A 27858-nucleotide genomic window follows, 5' to 3' on the forward strand; every position below is an offset into this window, starting at 1 on the left:
ATTAAAAAAAAAAAAAAAACTCAACAAAAAAACCCCACCCAAACACCTGATCTGCCTAAGAAAATGTTAAATATCCACCTAAAAATTCCTGAATTCCTTCATCTCTTGAAGGTCAGTCTTTGGTCCTTACTGTATTATCAATGTAATTTTGTTCCTTAATAATGCTGAGAAGCTACCACAAGTAATCATTACTCAAATATTTATTTGGGAAAAAGATTTCTAGAAAGTGTAAAAGCAACATCATTATGCAAATAACGTAACAAATGGTCACAAACCACAATTAAAAGAGGAATTACCAAGTGAGATGACATAGTCACCAACTATGATCAAACAGAACTATTCAGTAAGTTTTCAATAAAAACAAAAAAAAATTCCTTCAAAGATTTGTTTGCACACAAAATTTAACGTCTGCTTCCTAAATAAATCCAAATTTCCTCTTATACAAATCTTAGGAACTACAAAGAAACTAATTGTCCGTTACTATGTTATGCAGAGTGACTTATTATTTCACAAAAAGGTGATGAATCCGTCCTCCGTATTGCTTCCCATGAATTCCTGGACTTTCCTTTGCTCGAGTGGTTTTACCCTTCAGAAGGAAGGCTTGGAATTCTTTTAATATAGAACCCTCCTTTACAGAAAGATATTCAGAGTCTTAATCATGATCTTGAATATCACACCTCCTTCTCTCCATGGTAAGAAACAGAGGGCAAAACAGTAACTGTTAGGACCAAACATTATAACAATTGGGATCAGCTGTACATCCAAGACAGAAGGAAACTGTCCACAGCAATTTTCTAATTACAATGGTATTTCTCTTTAAAAATTCTTACTTATTATTAAAATAAACTAGTGTGCTTCAAGCATCTTTCTAATATTTAATTTTAGCCTATGCTATAATAGAGGTTTGAAGGGAGTTATTAATAGATCCCAAAAGCAGACATGCATTGCACATTCAACCAACCCCCTTACCTTTGGAAGCTCAGCATCTGGCTTTTTGTGCGACAGTAATTTGTACGTGTTAAGGTTGTTTTCAAAGCTCCTAAACAAATGATCAAATAAGATAAGCAAATAAAATAGTAAAATTTTAAACACATAGTTATTTTAAAGGAACATTTGCATTCTTCAGAAACATTAAAAAACTGGCATGAAATACTAACACCATTGTTATTGCAAATACAAAACATGGCAAACACTGGAAATGAGAGAACAATGAAAAATATTCAATTCTTTAAGATAAGAGTTATAAAACATGCAACAACTGTGCAGCTAATAAATTAGTTTTCTAGACTTGGGAGAAATTGTTTTATTATCAGATGACTTGAAACACAAATCACTCTCCTGACAGGACTGAAGAACACCTCCTCGAACATTACTGCTGGAAAAATACCAACTACTTACAAACAAGCTCACAGGACTGGCCTCAAATTCATGAATAAACAAATTTATCGTAGCTACCAGTCAGGTCATACAGCACAGAAGCTTTAAGCTTTGTGACCAGTTAGCCTAGGAACAGCTCCCAGTCTGACACAGCAGAGAATCTGAGTTTGCTTTGTTTTGCAAATTAGAGTTTGCTTTTGCAAAGCAACTTTGCTTTTCTTCAGCGAATAAACTTATATAAGCTATTGGACATACCTTCCACGAAGCCTCACAGCCTCAAGAAATCTTCCCTCATCCATGGCTTTCTGGACTTCTTGAGTCTTGAAAAAACAAGTTATTACTCAGTATATTTAAAAAAGACAGGAGTTCAATTATTCAATATATTCCATGTGTTAATATATTTCCACAGTGAAAAAAGAAATACTGACAATTCCTCAATTTATGAGCTACCTACTGTCACAGCGTAAATTAGGGTGGAGAAGAATAAAGTAGAAACAAATACTTAAAGTCTTAATGGGACAAAGAAATCAACGTATCTATTATGCATTTTCTTCTTTCAGTTTAAACTGCAGTTTTAGTGAAGAAACCTGACTTGTGTATGACATGTAAATGGATGCAAGCATCTGAAGAATTTGTTGTAACAATAAAACCAGAAAATCTGAGATTAAATTTTAGAACAAATCAAGAAGAGACTTATTTCTTATTCCTTGATAGATTGCAAATGAACAGTAACACATAGAGAACATACATGAACTTCATTATTCATTCCCAAATATTGAAAAGTGCTGTACACATTTCATCAATGTCCTAATGAGAAAAGGTAATTATTGTACATAGTAGTCTGTTGTAGTAAATAAGTAACATAAACTGGCTTTTTTGCCAGAGCCTCACCATCTGCACACATTCCATCAGAGGCAGACGTACAGCCTGGTTTCCAGACAGGGACACAACACAGGCAGGGGTAGCTGGAGTAGCTTCTAAAAGGGCAAGCACAGCTTCCACACCCATACGACTCGCCTGCAAGTAGAGAATGTTTGAGTGCTCAAGCAAGCACTGAAATGCACAGGCTTCCAATCACAGAAATGGTCCTGACTTCTCTGTAACTCAAGCTGACACAAATCACTCCTTGGTAAGGTGAAAAAAGTTGTGGGCTGTTTATACCTGTAAGTATGGATGATTAAGCTTCAAATTTTGATCCTAAACATAGATTGCTTCACACAAAGTGCTTTACTACTCTGAATTTGTGCTATTCAGTCAGTGTGAGGTAACAGTTTGATTTGTCAAGTTGATCAGGTAGAGAACCATCCCACTCCCAAATAAATTATAAAATGCAGTTGTCCTATGTGGTGCCATGGGCAGTTGTTTCGGGAATACTCACAAGAATTCTGTCAAAAGCTGAAGGGGTTCCACCTCTTTGCACATGACCCAGGATGGTTACTCGGGTGTCAAAACCAAGCCGCTGAACCACAAGCTGCATAGAATTTCAAAATACAGTGGGTTTATAATTATCATTATTTTATATATATGTTAGCATCATGTACTCTTAACACCAGTTAGTGTTAAATGTTAGTTCATAAAACTGCAATTCTGAATGAAGTCAAAGGTTTCTCTAAAACTGACACCTATGGAAAACAGAACTTCATAGTCACAGGACAGATAAACCCCAGGTAAGGCAAAATATCATAGCTCTTTTCCACCAATGACTATTTCCCAATTTCTTAATGACTCCTATTAAAAAAAAAAAAGGCAGAAAAATTCAGCTTAAAAATTTTCTTAATCTTAGACACCAATGCAATTTTTAGCACAGCAATCACTTGGACATGACTTTGTCCACAGCACACAGTATTAGTTCACTGTGAGACAGACCAATGTTAAAAATTTTACAAGACATACAAAGTAATATAGGATTATAAATACATAAAATAGGATTATAAATTTGAGCTGATTTCAAACTCTCAATGAAGGCATCCATGAAGCAGATGCTTTTGAACTGCTGTGTTGTACTACAAAGAGAAAAGGTTCCAATTAATTGCCACTGAAAACATTGCCCCTTAATTTGACTATGGAATTTTAGATAACAAAGCACAAGCATAAAGTACAATGGTGTGATAAGCTACCTTATAGGAACAGATTTACTCTACAAAAATGTTATTGTTAACAATAAGCCCCATCTTATGAACAGAAATCTTGTATCATAGGGATGCTGACACTTACATCTTTAACCTTCTCTGATGTTATAGGTTTGTTGTGACAATCAATAGCTCCTTCAGCTACAATAATAATATTCAGCCTTTTCTTTCGTGCTCGGTTCTGTAATAAAAATAAAAGCACATTTGTGTAGTTAAAAAAAAAACAAGAGTAAATTTCAACATCGTTTTATAATCAATTGCTCTACATTAAGCTGCTAGGATTTGAGGAAACATTTCTTGTATTTGATCACTCATACGTGATGTTCTCTCACACCTTTTACTTTCACACTCATCTTTTCACTGATGAAGTAAAATGTCTAACATCAAACTGCTGAGGAAATGTACAGATATTGCATATATAGATACAATTTTATGCCTTTCCCAGGGTGGGTTATATGATTCCTCAAAACAATCATAGTGCAAGAAAAAAAAAATGTTCAAGATCACAGAGAACTTTATGTGACACCAAAACCAAAGACTTGCTTAAAATCCTGATCACACTTTTTAATCACTGCTTTCAAATAAACATCCACAAAGACTTTAGGGAACCTCAAACACATTTACAAATTACCTCTGAAAGCTTAACACACATTGAATCTTCCCAGCCTTCTTCTGGTGGGTATTCAGGAATAAACACCCAATCTGCACCACAGGCTAAGGCACTAACCAGAGCTAGATACCTAAAAATAGAACAAATGATTAGACTTTCACAGTTCAGATTTCTTTCAAAATTGTACCTGTACAAGACACAAAATGCTGAAGACAATACATACCCACAGTGTCGCCCCATCACTTCCAGAACAAATGTCCTCTGATGGCTGGAAAAATAAGAAAATAAATTAACTGAACCTAGTATCATCAAACAGCTTGTGTTTACTATGGTTACTGAACTCAGAATTCCTTAGCAAACCAGAAAAACATTAGGAGAACAAAATCATTGTCATATTAAATAATCTATTTAAAATTAAGTATTTTCCAATGCATAATTCATTTTCACTACTTTCTTGCAAAACATGTATGGGCAGCTATGAGAGAAGATATGAACCTTTACTGGAAATGTAAATGATGCAGACTAACAGTTAAGAACTGTAATGGTATAGCTGTATTTAAAAAAAAAATCATTTAAGTGCTTAATTCTTACTGAAATAAAGCTTACATAAGACAGATGCTATTTTTGTACTATTCACAGTGTGTCTGGATCTTCTCTAACTGACTATGTCTGCAAAAGACTAAAAACATTAAACCAAGTCTGCCCCTAAGGCTGATGCAGTCTCTGTGATTGCACACTTGAAGTGCTGCCATGACAGGAATGATGAAAAAGCAGTTATTAAGGAAACAAAGAAATCAAGACATTTGAAATATGCATTCAGAAAGAAATTTTATTTCCCCACCTACCTAAACTCTACTTAAAATGAACTTAAACATACGTGTGTATTTGTTATCAGTCTCTATAATATGCTCAATTTACCTCTGAGCAGTAGTCATGATGGCATCCACAACTTCAATTATTCTGTGCAGAGCTGAGTCAGTACCTATGGTCATATCAGTGCCACAGAAGTCATTGTCTATGGATCCAACCATTCCCACAATGTTAAGGTAAGCATATTTCTTAACAGCCTCTGCATCAATCTTTCCTGGAAAGAAGTATTCAGAGAAAGAACTATAAGACTACTTAAAAAAATTAGATGTATTGCTCAGGTGCTCTACTTTTAAAAACTAAACATATCCAAACATTAAATTATGTTTAGATATTTTAGGTAACAGGTTAGTCAAAACTACAAACAAAAGCCAATCAAACATCCAAACAAAAGAATCCTGCACAGAACTCCTTACAGTAAGGAAGGAAATAAGAGCTTTTCAGTCCATCTCAAAGTGTCAAATAATTATCAAGTTTTGTAACCAACCTTAAAACTGATTGTTTCAAATTAAAACAGTATCATTCAAATTGCAGTCTCAGTGTATAACATGCAATAAAGAAGCAAAAGGATGCAAACTGGGCATATGGTAAACAGTTAGAATGGCATTATGGGCATATGTAAACAGTTAGAAACCAGCATCCAACTTTTGAAGACTTCTCTTTTGCAACACTGAAAGGCTCTGATTTCATGATTAATAAGCAAACAGAACAGAAAAGCTCCTATTCTATATCTTAGCGGCGTCTCCCAAGACAGCAATGAAAATGCTGCATCATCCAAGAGTTCTAAAGGACCTCAAGGATGAAAATACCTTAGCTGCTTAAGCACTTAAAACTACCTTAGTACCTGTGGATGGGATGGTAGTAAATATAATGCCAAATTTTAATATGAGATTCAAGAACTATGTATCAGTGTGTCTAATGTCTACATTACAGAAAAACAGCAGAAACCATAATGAAAAATATAACTAATGTCCATGAATATATATATATATAACATAGTGAAGAAGAATCAAAATGTTTTCTATGAATGTATACCATGCACTACAAACCTCTTCTAGAGTTCCAAATGTGACTTAATATCTGGTTGATATATTCTACTTAGATTTCTAAAAAGCCATTGACAAAGTCTTTTGCCAAAGGATTTTGAGGAAACTAAGCAGACACTGTATAAGACAGAAGGCTTTTCATAGAGTAAATAATGTGGATAAGAGGGTAAAAAATACGAGGCAGAAGGCAGTGGTAAACACAAATTCTTGTATCTTAGGAAGGTAACCAATGGAGTTCTACAGGGATCTGCGCTGTTCAACACACTCAGCAATAACCTGGAAAAGGGAATGAGCAGCAAAGTGCCAAGGTTTACTGATCAAACTGAATTATTTGGGATCTAAACGTATGGAGTGTTTGAGAAGAAATGAAGACTAGCAAGACACAGTGAGCAGTAAAGTATCAGATGGAATTCATTGCAGATATATGTAAACTAAGACACATGAAAAAAATGTACCCTAGCATCACAAACAAAACAACACTATTTCCAGCATAATATAATAATGCTGTTTTCATTAATAAATCAGCTTCAATGCTCAACAGCAGTAAAAAAAAATCAAAATATTAGAAAATATTAAGAAAAGAATAGAGAACAAAACAAAGATCATTATACTACTGTGTAGATCCATGGTTTGCCCTCATCTTGAATACTGGGTGCAGTTGTGGTCCTCCCCACCTCAAAACAGGGTAGAACTGGAAAAGGTTCAGAGAAGGGCAACAAAGATGATCAAAGATATAGAACTTACATATAAGGAACAACTAAGCAAACTAGGGTTCTTCCATCTAGAAAAAGAGACGATGAAGGGAAAATAAGACAGCTGCAAAATCTCAAGTGGCATGCAGAGATGAAGCAGGATTGACCATTCATGGTTTATTCTAACACAGAAACTATGGACATCAAATGATCTAGAAGCCAGCAGTATCAAAATAAACAGAAGAAGATTCTTCACAATCTTCATTATACAGTGAAGCTGCAGAATTTCATACACAATGTTTTCAGTAAAACTCTGTATGGTTTCAAGTAGACTGTACACATTTATGGAAGAGAAATTCATTAAGGACTGCTAACAGCATCTGGTTCAAGAAGCTCCGATGACAGAAATGGAAAAGAACCTATCAGAATTTTTATGTATTATGAGTAACACACAGCATCAACACAGCATTATTTTATTCTTTACTCTTCTCTATACATTCTGCTGGATGCTATCAAAGGCAACTACTGGGCTGGCTGTACTTCTAGGAACAGCCACCTAATGTTCTGATATCAAACAGTGACATACAGGAAGGAAAGCATCATAATTTAATAACATACAAATGTGTAGCTTGTTGTAGGAAAGGAATTACCACCTCAGATTGGATATGAGGGCATAGGGCTTTTCAAGAAAAAGGTCAGAGGTTCAGATCCTGAAAATGATTCATAACGAAGGACAAAAGCCACAAAGACTGCTGCCCATTTGGCCTTTTTTGAACCTTTATGATACACGCGAGCAGATGTACAGAAACCTAAAGGTATTCTTTTATGAAGAACCACACCATTTCCTAGAATGAACGCATTTGATTTTTAAACTTTAGATGTACCCTCTGGATACAGTCTGCACACCTACAATTAGGGTTCACAACTCCCCTGAAGACTGGAAGGGAAGTGTAGGGGGCCTGAAGGCACACTCACCTTTCTGTGCCAGCTCTTCCAGCAGCCCGCTCCACTCCTCCCGGAAGAGGTTGGCGCCGGTCAAGCTGCCGTCGCCGCCGATCACGCAGAGGTTGGTGATCCCTCTCTGCACCAGGTTGAAGGCAGCCTGCAGGCGGCCCTCGCGCGTGCGGAAGGATTTGCAGCGCGCACTGCCGATCACGGTGCCTCCCTAGGAGAGGGAGAACAGCACTTTCAGTTAATGATCCGGTATTTTACTGTACATTTCTAAGATGGATCAATGATGAGTTTTGTAGCATAACCTCTGTCTTTTAATTTTACAGTGAGGTAAGGTAATGATTAACAGATTATCAAACCTGTGGGAATTTATGTTCAAGAGCAGATACAGACACAAGGGAAAAACAAAAAAAAAAAACCACTCAGAAATTACTGATAAAGAGCTATTCTGGAAGGAAAATGTTAAATTACATCACATTAATTTTAGCAGTATTAAAATAAATAGGTTGTTACTTGTATTGAATGGCAAAGAGTAAAAGTGATATATTAACTAGTTAAGTAATTACATTTGTTGGCTTCAGTGTGGTATTTTTCCCCCTAATATCACAAGATACATAGACAATAAGAGAAAAAATGTATCCCTGAAATTCAAAATTAGCATCCATTGTCATTCCACACAATTATGGAAATAACTGCCTTTAATTCTTTATAAATCAGACTAATGCTACATTTTCTCTTTTACTTATTATCTGTTGCATTTATTAATATGAATTAAAAAGCTTCTTTTGGAAACAGTGGTGGTCATTTTTAAAAATAACTGAACTGCCCTATCACTGAAAACTGTTGGGTGCCTTGCTGGACACACATAATTTACAAGTCTTCTGTGTTTATGTTGTTCAGTCACTCAAGAAGTTTAATTTTTGCCTTATTTATTGTCACAGTAAAAAGAAGTATCAATTAAGACTTAAAAAACTAATTTTTTTTCCTGCAGGCAAATCTGGAGATGATTACATCATTTTTGCATAAATATTCCCTTCACTTTAATTTGTAGTAAATCTGTCACATGCATCTAAATTTGAACTTCAAATCTGCAGAGGCTGTACTGACACAATTTGCCCTATCAATAGATGTTTCAGCTCTCAGGCCAGTTTGCCATCTGTGTTGCATAGCCGCTAGTGGAAAGAAAAAAGAAAGTGGAACAGAATTCAGCTGTCTCCAGAAAAAAAGGAAGATGTGTACACACAGAGAAGCTCAAAAAAAAAAAAAACCAATCAGAACTAAAAATGTCTCTGAAACTAGGTATTTTCATACTTAGAAGAAAACAGCTGCAAGAGGAAAAGAAACTGTACTTGAAACAAAGTGCTACTTGTTCTGAATGAACAGAAATACACAATGGGCTGCAAAACCTTTCTCATCAAAACAAATAAACACTTTCTGTAAGATACATGCTGAGGTTCATTGTTGGTCTGTTGAATTTCCAGCAATGAAGCTCAGAAAGATGTTTTTCTTTTACACTATACATGTACAGGAGCCTACCCCTACCAGGATCCTGCTCCTGCCTATGCTCCTGTGCGGCTTGGTTAAGAGAACTCAATTTTCCTGTCACTGGAAGATGCATCTGGATGATGCTCTTAGTCATATTGTTTAGTTTTAGAACTCAATGATCCTTATGGGTCCCTGTCGACTCGATATATTCCATGATTCTACTTACAGATTCTGCAAGATAGATGTGGAGGAAAAAAAGAAGAAAACAACCAAACACAAAGGACAAAATACCTCACAGTACTCCAGGGCATTGGTTTAAAAAAAAAATTTCTCTGCTAACTGTTTTATGTTCATTAACTTTACAAAAAGCCTCCAAAGAAACCCACGCTTCACCTGGAGGTAGTTTTCAGAAAGCTTGGCAAGCAGTAAGGCCTCTTCGCCAAACATAGCACCTGCTCTGGAAGAGGTAACAACATTACCATGCTGAGCAAAAGCTGAGGAGATCCAAATGGCCACACTGCAGAATGTTGTAATAAAAATGTACTAAGTCACTGGCAGTATCTGAGCTCTGCAGAACTGCACTGTAATTACATCCGTTACTATAATTCTACACCCACTTACACAGAAAGCCAAGAGGGTTTCATAAGAAATTATTTGCCTTGCAAAACACAGCTTTTTCATGTTTTGGCCCTATAATGTCTTTTTTATTAAATACAGACTTGCCAATATGGCTTTAGGAGGTTAATGACATGTGACATTGCAAATCTAGAACAAAGGTTTTCAAGATTATTTCTGGGCTCCAAATTCAAGACTACACCAAGATCTTCAGCAAGTGTCAGCCATCCACACTGCAGAAATCAGGCTCCGCTGGAAGTGGTACATGCTGGTCACTCAGTCATCACACAAAGTCCAAATATATAACTCCAGGGGTTGCCTGCATCTAGAATTTTGGCTCTTCTGTTTGAATAAAGAGGTTTTGGGTCCCACTCTCACCCCTTAGCACTTACCACTTGCAGGATACTCGAAACACTTTCCCATGAAACTTCTACAATATTATCACCTCCATCAACCATTCCCTGGTAACCCTGTAAAAGGGAAAGTAATTCATAAGTCTGATTTTAAAAACTACATCAAATTTCCACCACAGTAATACTCACTTTGTACACTTTAATACAACTTTAATTAAAAACACTGAATAAAAAAATACTCAATTTAAATGAAACAATATTCAAGAAGGCACCACTGCTTGTTTTATGGGGGGGAAAAGCAAAACAAACCCTCTTCCTAAAGGATCACTTCCAAAAACAACATCAAGATAAGGTAATACTTTACAGAGATTACACAGCTATAAAACTAAAATGGTAATGTGCTTCTTCTTGAAGAACAAATATTCTTTTTTTTTTTTTTAATCTATAAAGAACTTTGAAATGCATTATAAAATATGTTCCTTAAAAATAAGACCCCAGCCTGGGGCCATGAACTTAGGAAATCTTTGTAACACATTGTACATTTTTTCCCCCCAGTGCTGGTAATAAGCAAAACAAGATAAAGAGCAATAACCAAAATTTTTTCATGAAAGAACAAGAAATCAGATGACACAACCTTTTCTTTTTTTTGAGGCAGTCGCACAATAAATAAAAGACATTAAATAGGAAAGAAACACAATTTTTAGTAATGCATTTAAAAAATTCCTAATACCTTAAGTGGTCTTCCAAGAGCACTGCATACTGTAATATGAGAAGATCTACACTTATCTGAAAGAAGGAAAACTATCCAAGCAGCTAAAGGGTTTTGCCTGGCTTTATTTTATTACCTCTCTACAAAAATACTAGCAGAATGGCAATGAAGGAGAGGAGAAGGAGAGGAGGAGAAGAAGAAAAAGCAATCAAGTCCTAAGTTTGGAAAACTGTAACCGACAGACAACAGAATATAACTGGAAATACCACTCAACTTTTTGACATCTATTTAAATCCACAGGGAAAAATCACAATATGTTTAAGGAAATAAACAAAAAACTACTAAAGAAAAATAACCATAACAATGTTTATGTCTCCATTTTTAGATTAGTTGTACATATTCCCCACACCAAGGAACAATTATTTAACATTTTTTCTCTGTGCAGTTTTTTCAGTAAGTCAGGAACTAGAAAAAGAAGGGAGTTCAGAAAACAGCAAAACTGACATTATAAAATGGAAAAATTTAATTTTACACAATTCGGAGTATATGCAGAATTTACTCAATAAGTAGTAACTTGGAAACATACTAAGCTTAAAGTGGCTTATTATTAATATAATATACATGATTTTTTATGTCAAACTTTGAGTCCTCACCAGCACGAGAAAATAAGAATGTAAAGATAACCTGGACACAGCAAAAGTACAAGTTACTCAATTAGGTTTTTTAGGATTCCAGTACAGATTCCAAGGGGAAAGCATGAAAGTTTCTGCTCAGTGAGGCTTGACTGAATAATTTAGAGACAATATGATCGAAAAACATCCAGATGGAACACTACTTATATGTCTCTATGTTGACATGATCTAATGTATACACACAGAATGGCGTGGGTTGAACAGGACCTTAAAAGATCATCAACTTCCAGTTCTCCAGCCATCAGCAGGGACATCTCCCACTAGACCAGGCTGCTCAGTGCCTCATCCAACCTGGCCTGGAACACTGCCAGGGTTGGGGCATCCACGTCTTCTCTGGGAAACCTGTTCCAGTGACTCACCAGTCTCACAGTAAAGAATTCCCTCCATATAGCTAACCGACATTTGAACTCTTTCAGTTTGACCCCATTACTCCCTGTCACATCATTACAGTTCCTGGTGATCTTCCCAGTTCCCTTGTGGGCTCCTACATACAGGACATACTATTTCTGTGTTAATGTACACACACAATGACTTGAAGAGCTAAGCCATTATTTACACAATTTGTTCAAAAATTAGAGAAAGGTGGAAAAGGAATAATGCTTAATCTGTTTAATCTATGTATCAACTTTAAAAAAATCTCCCTCAGATAAAGTGCAAAGATCTTCAGAAAGAAACATTACAGTAGATACAACTAAACTTGATGATGGCTAGTAAATTACTAAATTCATTCATCATCAGCTTTGTTTGCTTTTTAACATAGAATTCGATGTTCCTTATATAATTCAGTAATGGAGTAAAAGCTTTTCCTCTAAGTATTTCTATTGACAACTTCAATAACTCAAGAGATCCACTGGCAATAGTGTAATGCTGCATCTTAATTCAATTTGTAACACTGACTACAGAGTAAGCTGCACTGACAGCTGACAAAAATATACACAGTTCATGTGTGCTCAAGTCATTCACCTTCCATTTTAACTTGAGAGGAAAAACAAAAGTGCATGCAAAGAAGTATTACATATAAGAAATACATACATAAATAAGACTGATGGAATAAAATTCCCAATTTTCAGATTAACAAATCTAAAACACAGAAAAAAGCAAACAGAGAAAATAGTAACTTATGACATGAAACACCTTATGGGTAGGCTAAGAATGAGCTATGACCCATTCCTGCACCATGTTTCTTTGAAACAGAAGGACTTTATACATTTTGGTCAGGAGTCCATAACTATGCAGACAAGTGAGAACTGAGGATATATTAACAATTCCTCCCACTACAAGGTAAGGGCAGGGAACCTTTAGAATCATTATCTGTTTGAACAGTTGCATGAAGTTTTCCTAATTCAGGTGTCTGTCAAGTATGTGTATGCGACCTCTGAATAAGGTAGATAGAACTGTCACTTTGTTCTCCACACCATTAAAAGATACAAGCTATAGAATTAAAACAGCTTTCTAGAAAAGCTGCTGGGGGGAAAATGAATTACTAATTACAACTGAAGTATTAACGATAATTTTCATTTATTGTTTTAGTTATGTAAACACCAATGAGGACTGGACAACGTATATTTGAAGGCTTACCACTGTCACTGTTCCAGCTGTATGGTTACTGAAAAATCACTGGCAGATGTGACTACAGACCTTAATATGAGGGTGAGAATCTGTCAATTTACATGAAAAAAAATTAAATTCTTACTTAGATCCTAAAAATATAGGAGCTTGGGTACTGATATACTAAAACTGTGGGGCAAGAATAGAAAAAATGAACAGTCAAAAATACTGCAAGCACAGTTTGTGAAGATCAGCACCATTGTATGTTTAATCCTTCATGTACTCAAAATCTAAATACTCAAAAGAACAAGAAGAAATCTCTGTGGGTCCCATGTTCACAGGGTACATTCACACACACTGCAACTCCAGGAGTGTGGCAGAAGCAAGCATGGCTCCCAGCCTGAACTCTGAAGACAAAAGCTTTTGAAAAGAACAAGCCATCTCCTGATGTGTTGCATGCGAGACATTTGGAGCTTTAACAGTTACGTGAATTTACTTACTGAGAATTCTCAGCCATTGCTCAACTACAGAAAATAATATTGCTTCTGAGTGCACTAACCACCACAGAACAGACATGAAGTTTGCCGCACAGAAATCCATGACTGCCGTACCATTGCACTCCCAATGCTGGCCTCTTGTGAAAAAGATTCTTAATCAAGATGAAGAATCTAAAAGCTCCATAGTTTAGTAGCAAGAGCACGCATCAACTGGGAACTGTGTGCTTCAATCCTGGAAAAAGGGCAGGTTATTTGTATAAATATTTAAGACCTCAAGTTTCTAAAATTGAGCTGCCATAAATGAGAGGCATCACTTTTTCTCCCCATTCTCAATTAAAAAGGAAAAACAAGACAAAAAAAAAAATCAACCTGACTTTAATAGCTTCTCATCAGTGAAAAAAAAAAAATTAAACTAGCCCCCTAGAACAGCCTGATACTCTACACATAATTCCAGCTCCTAGATTTTTATAGCAGGAGTGAAATTACTCCATGGGTATTCAAATTTTAATTCAGACTGGAGTACATTTAAGGAATAATGAGATGACAGTCAAGAAGGGTAACCACAAACTAAAATAAAATAATAAAAAATACAAAATTGTGAAGCTAGCACAACTGTATAGATTTGCAATTAATAGCAAAATTTTGAAATTAGCTAACTTCAGTGAATTAAGATATACACAGGGTTTTAAAATTGTATAGCTATAAATTCACAGGTTTGATATAAACTAGAAAATAGATATATAACAAATAATAGATTTTATATAAATTAACTTCTAGTTTTCATTTTCACATGAGTTTACTCTTTTTCCTTTTGGGACTTGGGAGTCCAAATAGGCCATGAATTCCAGTATGTAACTGTTTCTTTCTTTGGGCTTTTGTAAAACCAATTTTTAAAAGGCTAGAAAATTACTTAGATCTAATTCATTATCAATTTTAATTCATTTATCTTAGTAATCTCTCATCATAAGATGAAGAAAAATGGAGTTAGGAAAACAGAGTTACTTTTTTACTTGGAATATGGAACTAGTGCTGGCCACAACTGCAGAAAACAGATGGTTTTGCAGTGCAAAAAAAGTTCATATGACAGACATAGCTACAGGAGAAATAAAGCGTATGATGACTACAGCAAAGTAAGCTTGAAAAGGCTGAGACTATAACTCAATATTTGGATCCAAATAAGAATACTTTTTTTTCTTCTTTTGGATATGATCACTTCAGGTTTTTCCTTCATTATTTCAGAGCAGCTTCAATACAAATATCATTTTATCCTGACCTAGGTGTTAAAATGCTCAAAATATAGGCTTAGAGATACACTATCCTCTTTGCTTAACACACTCAAGTCACATTCAATAAACTGTAACTCAGAAGGAACACCTCATTAAAAGCAATAAATAACTCAAACTATACCCAAAAATACATCTCCTCTTTATACATCATGCAAAGGCTTAGAACAGGGAACATCAGTGACAAGTATCAGATGAAGATTTTTCCCTTCTATTACACTTGTCACGTTCATCTGTTTCCCATTTCAAAGGGGTAAAATGAAACAGCTGTTTCATTTCAATGCTTGCAACTCTGTTTCTCTGAAGTACTTGTAAGCATTGTGAAGGAAAAGTGACTTCATATTTCAATTATCACCAGCCAGAGAAGAACAAAGCTTAATGTTTGGTACTGTACAAAATACAGAACTGAATGGACTAATCTAGAAGCAAGATCTTTTTCAGAGCCCATATTTGCAATGAAATGTGGGTTTCCTCATAGACCTTGCTGTTACATTGATGACATAAGGCAATTTATACGGGAAACTGAAAATTCCCAACATTATCTAATTTTTTTACAATCACTTTTCATTCAGAATCATCTGTGACTTCACACTGGCCAACTCTACCAAACACAGGAACACCTTAACTTAAATAGGACAGTTTTGATAAGTCCAATTCAGAAAAAACAAATATTCAAATTTCTCTTGAAATCTATCACTCTGCGATACCAAATATGCTTAAAAGGTGAAAAAATATGGTAATTCTTGACTTAAGCGTAATTAAAAAATAAATTCAAATCCAAGTTCTGGCCTTAAAGTTGTCCAAAACACTCTCCGTACTTCCAGAGAATATCTGACCCATTTCAGTGAGCCTGCAAAACAGCTGAACACTGAAGGAATTCCAGAAATTGGCCATGTAATTAGCACACACTAAGTATTCAGAGCAACTTGCTCCAGCACAGTAGTAGGAAAGAATTTTGGAGCACAGTCCTCTGCTTATTTGCATTTCAATATACTTTGCATTTCATTAGTAAATGTGCTATAGGAGTAAGCAGACAGGGGAAAAAAAATGGATAAACAGCTACTTTTTAAAGATAAATCCTGTATTTGCCATGCACAAAACTAAAACAAAAGCATTTTCTAAGCACTTCTATGAATTTCAGTACTCCATAATTTTATATTAAAGTTAGACTTTACTGGGGACCTACCAAGCTTTCTCTCATATAAAATTATGATTTGTAATAACCTCAAACTACTAATGAGCTGTACAGGAATTCCACTGGGAACAGAATCAATGTATTTACTGTATTGTTTAATCTACAAAAATTGTATAAAAACTGAAAGCATCCTTTACAAAGAAGTCTAACTGCAGCAGCCTTCCAGGAAGACAAATACATGGAGCATCACCTTGGCATTGACATTAAACTTGTCCCATCTGTTTTTCTTACTGCATAATTGCTACAGAAAATTACAATCTTTCTGCACATACAGTTACAAATTTCAACCACAAAATTCTGATGTCAGGACAGACAATGAGGGTCAAGTTTTTGATGTGGCTTTTTTTTTTGTTTGTTTGATGATTGAGTTTCTTCAGTTGTAACTTATAAACCAGGCAAGATGGCACCACTGCCACAGTACTCTTGATCAAAACCAAGCTGTGCAATCTGTGAAGTGAGGGTGAGGATACATCCTTATCATACTCTAGGAAAATGGAGTCAATGGATTAACAATCAGCAGTTTAAACAATATTAACAAATATTTATAAAGTACAATAAGTGGGGCAAAACATCCAACAAGTGCACAGATATGTAGCTCACTGCAGGGTGACCACTGCTTTCAAGTCTTTGGTGGCACACAAAGAATTCCATATATTTAAGAAATTACTTTTAAATTACATAGTTTAAGAATACACCTTGTGAGACGTAAATTTCCATAAAAATAAAAAGTACTAAATGAAACATACAATGAAAAGGAATGACACCTACAATATTTTTTAATTTATACTATTTACTTGCCATGGTATTTCTACAAAAACTCAAGTTTAGTCAGAAGACAAAATACAGAATGAATGAAACAAAAACTAACCTCATAAATAAAATAGACTTTGGCATTTACATAGATTCCCATGCGTACTACTGCGCGCACAGCAGCATTCATACCTGGGAAGAAAAAGCAAAATCACATTGTTACAGTCATCCAGCACTTTCTGTATAGCAAAAGTATTGTGTCTAGAAAATAAAGGGAACATTAATTCATTCCTAAAGAAAGACAATGACCAGCATCCATTAAAACAGAAATTTGCTTAATGACAGTGCAAGCAGCCCATGAGCATAAAGGGTTCAGAACCATTCTTTGTTACAATAATTATGTGAATGCCAGTGTGTGTTAATCAGAGATTAAATTGCTGCTGACTGCAATATAGCATTGTAGAAGTTACAGCTACTGAACAATGAAGTAAATTAATTTTGCAATAATAATTTCCAGTCTGAAAGGCAAAACATTCAGCAAGCTAAAATATAGCTTCTTCAAATTTAGCTTCTTCTCATTCTTCGAATGAGAAATTATATTTGAACAGTTTTTCTGGGATTTCCAAAATAACACAGGTGCATATGCAGTATTTTGTGGGGAGCAGAGCCAAAGTTGACCTGGACAGATGCTCTTTAAAAAGACAAAAGTAGCATTAAATTAACATAAATAATACTACATTGACTCATTTGACAGAAAAGCGTCTGAACACCCACCACACTTCGCTCCCAAAAATGCAAGCTCTGATTGGAATTCCCTGCTCACAAGACATCTGACAAAATATAAACCTGGAAAATCTTCCATTTAAGTCCCATGGTCAAACACTCAACCTTCCTGAGCAACGGTGGAAGCTCCACTGGTCCCTCTACACAGGCCAAATTAATTTCTCTTATAATTCATCCCTTCAGATACTGCATTATCTTACCCATTATTTAGGAACTTTCCAGAACTAACCAACTAATTGTTTACATACCACTAAAACAGATATAAGAGATCACACAAAGCATGAAGAAAGAAATAGGCTACACTGATAGTCCTGGCACATCAGTAAAAAACCGATGCAAGAAGGGTAACAACCCAAAGTACTAGACACCAATTCTCCAAAGCTTATGCATTTAATACCAAAACAGCCAAGTAGCAGGTAAGGTCTGCTACTCAACATAGGTTTTAAGTGTTCACCTCTCTGCAGATATAATAAACTGGTAACTAGAATATAAAACAACACAGCAAGTCACAAAGATCTAATCCTACAGTATCTACCTTTACTGTAAAAATACTGAGCTGTAAAAGTTAACCTGTCTAAAGAATCAGGCTGAGTTATTCTCAAAGATTCATTACTTATGAACACACCAGAAAGTCCCTGAAGTTGCTCAACATCATTCTAAAAAATTAAGTTTGCCAAAACCAAAAAGCTGATTTTGCTGTTTGTGTAGATGTCTCTTACACTTAAGACAGAAATCACAAGTAACAGTGTTTTCACATAAGTTCTGTTTTAGGAAATAATAGCAAGAATTCTTTCAGCCAGAGTCGGCCTTTTGGCATAGCTGGAAAAAGCTTTCAAATGCCAAGACAGCTAAAAGCACAGCTTTAGACGAAGAACTGGATGATGCCAAAGAAAAACAGAATCTCATCTGACAGCCTGTAATGAAAATAAAGTTAGCATGATAAATCTCAGACCAAACAGAGGAAAGTTATCTCCTCGGTGAAACAGTTTTCATAACAAAATTAACACCCCTCAGAGACAAAGACCTTTAATTTTAACAAACTGACAGCTCATCACAGCACTGCCATTTTGCACAAACCGGAACACTCAGCACAAGGTACTCCTTTCACCAAAGCCCACAGCTTGCTTCTATTAAAGCACATGTTGTGTGGGAGGCTTTTTTGTTGTTGCTGTTTGGTACAGAGGTTTTTTGGCAGTTCTGTTTTGGCATTTGGGGTTTTTTTTTTTGGAGGGGGATTGCTCTTGTTTGGTTTGTTTGTGGAAAGTTTGTATATAAATCCTTAATTTAGCCATATACTTCAGTGAATACCTTTCAGTTTCCATGTCTGTTGCATGAAAAAAATCACATTTTGCCTGCTCCACAAAAAGGCAAAAACCCAGGAAAAAAAAAATCTGTAATCCCACAGATTACAGACAGGCAGCACCTTCCCAGTACTACCACTGCAGCTTTATAAATTTATGCAACCTACATTTTATTGTTATTTCATGTTGGATATTTTATTTCCTTATAGATAAAAAGGAATTTGTTATTTACTGGCAAGCTCCTGGTTTATATTTCAGAAGGGCTGAGGACTAAAGGATATTACAATTTGATACCTACAAAATGCCGTTAACACGTTGCAGCTTTAGACTTCGACAATTTGGCTAAATTGCAGTAATTCAAGAAGAAACAAAAAAATTCATGAAGCCTCTGTAGGATTGTCTAATAAAATTTCATTATTTGTGCATTACTGTAATAACCATGAAACATTATTACTCATGCCTATTACTTTAACAGAGATTTAGCAGGTTAACTGTGGATTTGGTCCTGAATAATAAATGCAGTTTGATAAACATACAGGATTAGAATAGCAGCTTCAAAAGAAAGCCACAAGTAAAACTAGTATTTTTTTAAAATAAAGTAAGAATTATTTAAAATGTTTCTGAATTACTACTTGCTTTTGCATTAAAGCCTTGGAAAGATGGAAATATTTATTTTGCTCTTTGGGACTCAGCAAAGATTAAGTAAAATGCAACTACTTTCAGGGCTTTACATAACATCTGAATTAATTTAGAAGTTGATAATTTCTTTTCCTTGATATTGTTTATTCAACTGTCCTGAAAAGGAGCACTTGGTTTTCAAAACAGGGTTACAAATAGTACTGCAGACATCTTTAAATTATTTCAGAGGCTCTCTCTATCTCCAAAAGAGTATCCCTCTCTTGTGCCTACATCCTGGTTCATGTACATATGCACCACTACAACAGAGGAGGTTCTACATGAGTTTGTGTTTAAGCCAAGTTTGCCTTGCTTTAGTCAGCTAGACATGCCTTTAAATAAATAACTGTAACATAAACCATTCAAAAGCAAAATCGAAACTATGTGTCTTGGACAAGCATCAAGAAGTACTTAAGTATCACCAATTTTAGAGATAAACATTGGCTTTAACACAGGCTTAATGACTTAGCACATATGTTTCAGTGCTACGCTGAATAAAGATTCAGACTTAAAAGACTATATAGCAAAAATCACTAAGGAAAATGTCTAAACATTACCAAACAGGAAGACTTTATTCAAGTATGTAAATGGTTATGTCAGCATGAGCCTATAATCATCAAAAGAGAAGCAGTCAAATATAAGAACTGAACAAATCAATAAAAATACAACTTGAATTTGTTCTATTTACTTTTAATTACATTACAGGTTTTATTGCCTGTAATCACAGTAGTTATTCTAGACACCTGAATATTACACAATTTTCCTGAACATCAACTGTATTAGATCAGAACATTCTACTGCACAAATAAATACAATTGCAGAACATCTAGATGGCAAACATACCTTCTTCTTAAAAATTAAAATAAAAATCTTAGGAGACTAAGATAATTGAATCCACTAATTATAGAAGCAGCATCTCAAAAATACTAAATGCACTGAAATAGTTACACTCATCCATTAATAACTACATTCCTTAATTTTACATACAAATAGTACTTATTTTATCTAGAGACACATATATATGTATTTCATATACATGTATATTTTCATGCATTTTTCTTAGCTGGAAAAAGTGCCTTTTGGGGGGCTAGAATTCAAAAATTCCTTGTGACTATGTTCAAATTATGCAAGTGTTAACAAATAAACCCTAATTTGGATGACATAAGAAGAGTGTGGGTTGTTTTAGTTTGTGGCTTTTTTTAAAAAATATTTATTTATTTTACTGTATTAGTTGAGAAGCTTATAGTGGAAAAAGAAATTCTGCCACCTGGACAAAACCAATACATTTACACTACTATATTAAATATGTCCTATGATGTTCCTCAGTCTGTAATGCTTCAAGAGCAGAAAAATGTAAATCTTTGCTTCCACAGTCATGGTCAGTAGCATTCCAAAACTCTGGAATACAGAAGGCTTCTTTAAGGTTCTTTTTAAGCTGTTTTTAAACCCAGTATTTGCTGAAGGAGTTGAGCTTTTTCATTTGTTCAGTGCCAAGATTTCCTCTTCCAATCTATGTCACCAGAAGAGCCATATATCTACACTACCAACTAAGCCTTGGAACTTTGGCTTGGCTTTGGTTTGGTTTTTTGGAAGCCTGGAATGCTTTGAATATAGGGACACACAGCTCTTGACTTCAGGATGGGCTATGATATTCCAGACCATTACATCCCTTACCTATGCTGTCCTCCTCAACACCGAATCTTTGAGTTTATCTGAAAAACAACATGGTCCTATCCAAAGACAATGACCTCGAGTCAGTCGGCTGGGCAGCAGCTCCACAGCCACAAACACATCCTTCCCCAGGAGCGCACAATCACCTTCTGTCAGCGGCTTCCCCACAGCGCTTCCTGCCGCGGAGCCGTACCTACCACGGTCCTGGAATAGGCTGTGTGAACGTCAGTGACCTACGCTGGTCAAAGCTGTCTGTGGCAGCCACTGGAACCACAGAAAATTCAACCGGTGTACTTCATGACCTGAAGCAGAATGGCCAGAGAATCCCACAAAGTGAGAAGTGTGACTTACTAAACCACCTTCCTGAGCTGCAACCAGTACAATTTAGAAATACTTCAGAAACTGAACCAACCCATAAATATTGAGAATCGATTGTCAGAACTTCTTTTGCCTCTCAAGGTACATGTGATTACAGTGGAAAATACATTTTTAGTTCACAATTTAACAGCTGGTTAGCTGAAGCCGAAGTAATAGACTGTCAAGTTTAGTACTTATACAAATTATAAGTGTACTAAAGATCTTCTTTTCCTGTGAAACAGATCACTGATAAATTCTTTAACTCCACAAAGAAAAAAAGTCCAGTATGACACACGTACATTCTATAGTCTTTAAAACTGTACAGGTAGAAAAACAAAAAAGAAAAATGAAACTTTCAAGGAAGTAGCACCAATGCTGGGAAGGAACTGAAAACTTAACATGCCCTATAAATAGAAAGCCTTGTGTAATTTACATAACTCTACTTTTAAATTATTAGAAATACAAATAACAGCAAACAGATTAATTTCACCTTAAAATAATTTCACGTATATTTTATTCTATGCTCAGACTTACAGTCCAATCTAAATACTGGCACCTATTAAGATTTTGTGTTTAACAGGTGTTTTTTCTACTTGGTTGTTTGTGAGTTTAGTTTGGATTACAGATAGTTTGAAGACTTTTAGTGTCTGACAAATCTAAAACAAAACAAAACTGGAACTTTATTCCTAATACTAGAACTTCTTTGCCTACTTCTGAATCAGTAGCTTTGCCTCACCTACACTTTGCTTAAACAGATTATATTTAAATAGCAGTAACAGCAGCATACTTCCTTCTTGGTGTACTTCAGGACTTCTCTCACACATTTACACTCTGTCCTCCAAAGGGCAAATGACCTTGTCAGGGCATGACTCATTCTGTCCCTTGTTTAACCTTCAAATTGACTTGAGGCTGCTTATTTTACACATCTCTGCTGCTACCAAGATAGTAAGGGGTTATGGTCACACACTGTTGTGTGATTCAGGTGAAATTGATCAAGTTCTAAAATGCTGGGAAGGTTATTTCCTTGTTCTTCAAAGTTAGAACAACAAGGCTGCCAATGAAACAGCTTGGAAGGCATCCCAATTACTTTTTTTGGTCTTTGTGACAACCCCACTCCTTAGACAGTAACTTTCACAGGCTGTTACTTTGGAACCCTCCATGCTTCTGTGGCAATCTGCCAGATGTAAAGTCTAGATGTTACCCGTGGATTCCGCAAGACCTTCAAATGCCTTAATTCACACAGTGGCCAGTGAAGATTAGTACTTTATAAAAGGAGATGCATCTGCTGCTGCATTATATAATCTCCAGCCACGCAGAAGCAAGTTGCAGGGCTCAGCCTCTTGCTGAGCACGTTACTGCTGCTTCAGGCTGGCCCTGCCACACTTTTAAATTAAAATGGCGATTTGGCCATCAGACCATTAAGACAGAGATGCTCTGATTCTCAGTTCCCCCTAGAATCATTTAGCAGTGGAATTGATGTTACTGAGGGCAAACTGGATAAAACTTGAACAAGTGTAGTCTCACCGAGGGGTAAAAGAGAAGCCATTTAAACGCATCGATTTGGTTTTCTCTCCAGAACTTCCACATTTTCCTCCTCGATGCCAACAAATCCCTTTCATCCCGATTAGAGTTTCGGATAATCCTAGGTAAACCCGGGGGCTCCCCGTTATTCCTGCTGGCAGGGGGAGGGAGGATGCTTCTCCCAGCCCAGATGACGCAAAGAGGCGGAATCTGCAGCGACTCGCAGCGGATCACGTACACACCGGCGGAGGGAGGGAGGGAGCGCGGAGACACTGGTCCATGCAAGCTACCACCGCATGGACGCGCCGGGAAACCCGGTAAGAGGAGAGGGGAGGCTGCCCCGGCCGCGGGCTCGTCCCTGTGCAAAATCTGGGGAGAGACTGGTCCCTAAACCACCGAGCTCACGCAGAACGAAAGGAGATGCTCCCACCCCCCATTCTCTTCACAAACGCGAATGAGTGCCGCTTGTTCTTTAAGTGAAAGTACTCTCGAAACAGTTCCGGCAATTAAAAAAAGTAAAACAACCTAAAATTAAGAGAAGGTACTAAAAGCAATTACCATTGAACAACTCTCCTCGTATAAGCAGAGCAATAGTCCTCGAACAGCACGGAGCATTGCGTGTTTGAAATCTTGATTAACTGAAACTTCAAACTATTACCATAGAATCACAGAACATGCCGAGTTGGAAAGGACCCATTACGATATTCTGATAGGAAAGAGGAAACTAAAGTGTAGGAAAAAATGGATTCTTTACTAGGAATATTGTGATCAAGCCTCTTTTCTTTCCCATCCCTCTTAATGTCTGCAGGTCTTTTGTTCCCCCTGTCCTGTAGTAGCTACGACTTCCTCTACACTGAAGAGATTTAAAAAGGCGAGACACGTTTCTAACATACTCCTACGGGGGAAAAGTAAACCACGATCTGAGCGTTCTGAACCACGGGTAGGAACATAAACGTGCTGCTGCTGCCAAAACGAAGTGAAAAGCAGACGAGGCGAGGGCTGGCAGAGCCCCAGCAGCGCAGCCAAGCCTCCCACCCGCCGTGCTGGGCGGCACGACCTCCTCCTCCCCCGCTCCCATCAGCCATCCCTCCTCACCCCACCACCTCTCGAGGGAACGAGACATCTTGGTCGTGGAAGTTACTGCAGCGTTCCTACCCTCTCCTCTGCCCAGCCTGGGGCAGAGGAAACGTGGAGAGGCAGGGAGAGGGGAAGAAGAGGTGAGAGGATGTTTGAACCTCAGGCGCCCAGGCCGTGCAAAAAATTATTTATCTTCTAAATGAGCTTAGTAGGAAAGCCGGGTCGAAGGCCAGCACGGAAAGAGGAACCCGAGCACCACTGCAATCCCGTGTGAACCGCTCCCAAAGCCCTCCCTCCACTCCCTCCATGTGCCGCACCGTGGCTTCCCGACACCAACCCTGAAGCAGCCCACGCTGTTTCCCCGGCCTCCCGCATGGCAGCCAGAGAGGCCCTTCCCTCCTGCCCAGGGGGCTCCTCGCCCTCTCCTGCTGCTGCCCCACTCCCCACCGTGCCCGCAGCCGCCCTGCGTTCCCCCTCGGTTCCTTCCCCTAGTCCTCCCCATGCTCCCGGAGTAAACGGCGTGAGCCGCTACCTTGGGCATCGCCGCCGCTGGTCAGCACCCCGATGGCCTTCCCGGCGCCCGAGAGGTTCTCGAAGAACTTGGGCTGGTGATCCATGGCGCTGGGGGAGCGGCACCGGCGGGCGAGGCGGAGCGCGGTCGCTGAGGGAGCCCCTGGCCGCCGGGGTCTGCTCCCGCTCCGCGGAACCGAGCGTTCGGCCTCTGCGGGAAAAGAGCCCGAGCAGCCCGGTGTGGGTGTGTGGTTACCGACAGGTAAATCTCTGCAGAAAACCTGAGGGAAGGGCCAAGACTGTGTGCAAAAGCCCGGGGAAAAAAAGCAGAGCGGGCAGAGCAGCAGCTCTTAAGCACCTCTCACCCCGCCGCCCCCCGCTCTGCCCCGCCGCCGCGCCCTCCCCGCCTCCCCGCGCGCCGCTGACAGCGCGGCGCGGCCCCGCCCCCTCAGCCCTGCGGGAGCGGCGCTGACGGGCGGGAGCGCGGCCAATGAGCGGCCGAGCTGGCGCGGCGGGCGGGGCGGGGGCGCTCGCGGGGCGCGGGCAGGTGGGAGGGGGCGGTGGCGCGGCCCCGGCGGGGCGGGAGTCCCGGCGCCGCCTCCCCGCCTTCCTTCCCCTTCCCCCTCTTCTTCCCGGCGCCCGAGGTGGGGGCGATGCGGGAACATGGCTGGCGCCTTGGCACGGCGGCAGCGCGGGGGAGGGAGTTGTGTTGGCTAGAGCTGGCTCATCCTCCCCGCAGTAGCGGCTGAGGAACGCCGCGTGTCTCCGTCGCGCGTGCGGCTCCCCTGGGCAGCGCCTTCAGCGGAGCCTCTCCGGCGGCTTCCCGTCCCCCTCACGGCTGTGCCGGAGGCTCGAGGGGGGAATCCGCTTCCAGCGGGTCGGTTCCTCGCAGCCCGATGCCTCCGGCGCGGCTCGGGCTCGCTGGCCCGCCCGGCTGCTGCTCGGAATGCTCCGGCAGGGAGCGGAGAGCGCGGCTCCCGCTGGGAATGCAGGACAGACGGACAGACGGCTCCTGCCGGCGTCTGGCAGGGTCCGTGTCTCGGGGCCGGGCAGGGACACCCTGAGGCCCCGAGCTCTGCTCTTTCTCTTTCTGCCCTTTCATCCTCAGGTGTGTTTTCCCGCTGAGGCTTCTCAGCACCGCAGTGGGCGTTCAGGCGCCGGTAGGAAAAGGAAGTTTTTCGTGAGTATTAGCGGCTGAGAGACAGAGTTTGAGTCAAAGAGAGCAACAGAGGCAAAGCAGTTGGGAGGAATTGCTCGGGTGGGAATTGCAGTTTTTCTGCCTTCCTTTTCGTTCTCCTCTTATGCACTGATGCTTTTGCGTGGGGAGTGGTTAGTACTAAGTACTACTACTTAAATGCGCTCTTAAACTCCTTGTATTGTAACACCACGCTGGCAGAATAATTCTGTTGATCATAGCAGCGTGCGTAGTCACAGAAACTTTAAAAGCGCCGGGTTTTGGTAATATTAGCAAATAAAGCTGTATTACCCTGCATACAGTTGTTTGTGGTATTTTGCTTAAGTAAAAGTCTTTGCGAAATCGGGCCAACTTACTTGCACGAAATAATAAAGCAAGTCAGGGAGAGAGTCGGGAACAGCATCAAAATGCTGACTCTAGTTTTATATTTTAATTGCTTTGTTAATTACTGGCTTTATTCAACGTCTTCATCACATCACAGACAACTCACATCGTAAAAACACACGTGCTCAACATGTCAGCTTTCACACAGACATGTGGAAGTACAGTCATTTGAGTAGTTCAGTCAAAATTAGTCATAGATAAGTGTTTGAAGCCTGAAAATGGATATTTATACCTATCGTGTGGGCAGCTCACATTTGGAAATCTACACTGAGACTATAATGAGTGTGATTTGACAACAGAAACAATCCATTGACAAATCGATTGTATACTATGAACATTAATGTCTCTGTAGGGAATTTACTATATTCTTTCCTGAATCTGAAGTCTTCAGTCACAGAATATAATGAAGGTGAACTTCTGTTATAGAAATATGTAAACATCCACAAAGTCATACTGTGTTCAAAAGGTTCTGGTTTGATTTGAAATCACATTATTTTATTTGAGAATAGCTCTGCAAAAGCTGAATTAAGGTCTTTTGAGTGATTCAGGGCTTGATCCAAAACCTGTAAAATCAAGATCTTTTGCTGGTAGAAACTATTATGACTGTTTAACACCATGGACCAAGGACCATTGTAATCTCAGGAGCACTTTGACAAAGACAACAAATTCTTCTTGCTTGTGTTTGCTTGGTGCAGCCATTTCTAAAAAATGACTATTGACACTTTGTCTGGAAGTAGACTTGTCCGTCTTGCTTCCCAGTACAACGTCAATGCTAAGGAGCTCCTATTTTCTGAAAGTATTTTTTCCTTCAATTACTCTATTGTACACATAAACTTGTAAGTGATTAATTTTTCCCCCTTGTGTAACAAGGAATCTGCCAATGTTTTCATCATTTATTACAGCTACTCCTTGTTCTTCAGTAGAGCTGTCGGGGAAGAATTGTGTTTTGGCTGTTTTGGGCTTTTAGAGGAGGGAGGAAGAGGAAAGGATTTGGAACTGTTTGTTCCTGAGGCTGTCTTGATATACTTAAATATCTTCCAGCAATTGCCTATAATCTTAAAAGGAGTGAGTGAGTGACTGACTGCCTGGCTTAAGTGTTGAAGGTTGTTAGGGAAATCAGTGTTAGCCTTGTGGGATATTGTTAATGCAGCTAGGTACACATGTATAAATCATACTGACACTAAGAGAATAGGCTCTTTTCATATATGCAAACTGGTAAACTGCATAACTGAACAAAGCCTCAGCAGGTCATTTGCACACTACATTGGGTGCTATAATTGTCCTTTTACTGAATTACTAAATGGAACCAGTTTACCTGGAATAGGGAGAGGACAGGTGAGTTTGACTGTTCTCTGATACTGACCATTGCAGGTGGTCCGGTGCATCCTTTTCACATTGCCTGTTTGTTCCCTGTGCCATATAGGTCAATACTATCTGCCCATCTCTGAATCTTATCATGACCTAAAAAAACCTGATTGACCCTTTAACATACTTTGGGCTGCTACCCACCTCCTCTTACTGCACCAGCATCTTTACAGGTGCTGCTTTAAACTATACAGCAGTTCATCTTCTGGGTGTAATGCCA

The 27858-nt window shown here is 38.5% G+C and overlaps 1 protein-coding gene across 3 annotated transcripts in view; it reads right to left on the reverse strand.

Annotated features, from left to right (window-relative positions):
- Nucleotides 1-25095, reverse strand: part of PFKP (phosphofructokinase, platelet) — a 42371-nt gene extending 17276 nt beyond the window's left edge. For all 3 annotated transcript variants that reach the window (XM_068173844.1, XM_068173837.1, XM_068173829.1), the window contains exons 1-12: nucleotides 24717-25095; nucleotides 16918-16991; nucleotides 10165-10242; nucleotides 7697-7886; nucleotides 5035-5200; nucleotides 4340-4384; nucleotides 4138-4246; nucleotides 3592-3687; nucleotides 2756-2848; nucleotides 2269-2394; nucleotides 1633-1697; nucleotides 970-1039 (exon numbers count right to left, since the gene is read on the reverse strand). In XM_068173844.1, the coding sequence (XP_068029945.1) occupies nucleotides 970-1039; nucleotides 1633-1697; nucleotides 2269-2394; nucleotides 2756-2848; nucleotides 3592-3687; nucleotides 4138-4246; nucleotides 4340-4384; nucleotides 5035-5200; nucleotides 7697-7886; nucleotides 10165-10242; nucleotides 16918-16991; nucleotides 24717-24801 (1197 nt within the window). In that variant the 5' untranslated portion in view covers nucleotides 24802-25095. The remainder of the gene's footprint in view (nucleotides 1-969; nucleotides 1040-1632; nucleotides 1698-2268; nucleotides 2395-2755; nucleotides 2849-3591; nucleotides 3688-4137; nucleotides 4247-4339; nucleotides 4385-5034; nucleotides 5201-7696; nucleotides 7887-10164; nucleotides 10243-16917; nucleotides 16992-24716) is intronic.
- Nucleotides 25096-27858: the final 2763 nt, after the last annotated feature.

The sequence above is a fragment of the Anomalospiza imberbis genome, chromosome 1, assembly GCF_031753505.1.
Source record: "Anomalospiza imberbis isolate Cuckoo-Finch-1a 21T00152 chromosome 1, ASM3175350v1, whole genome shotgun sequence".
Taxonomy (NCBI): domain Eukaryota; kingdom Metazoa; phylum Chordata; class Aves; order Passeriformes; family Viduidae; genus Anomalospiza; species Anomalospiza imberbis.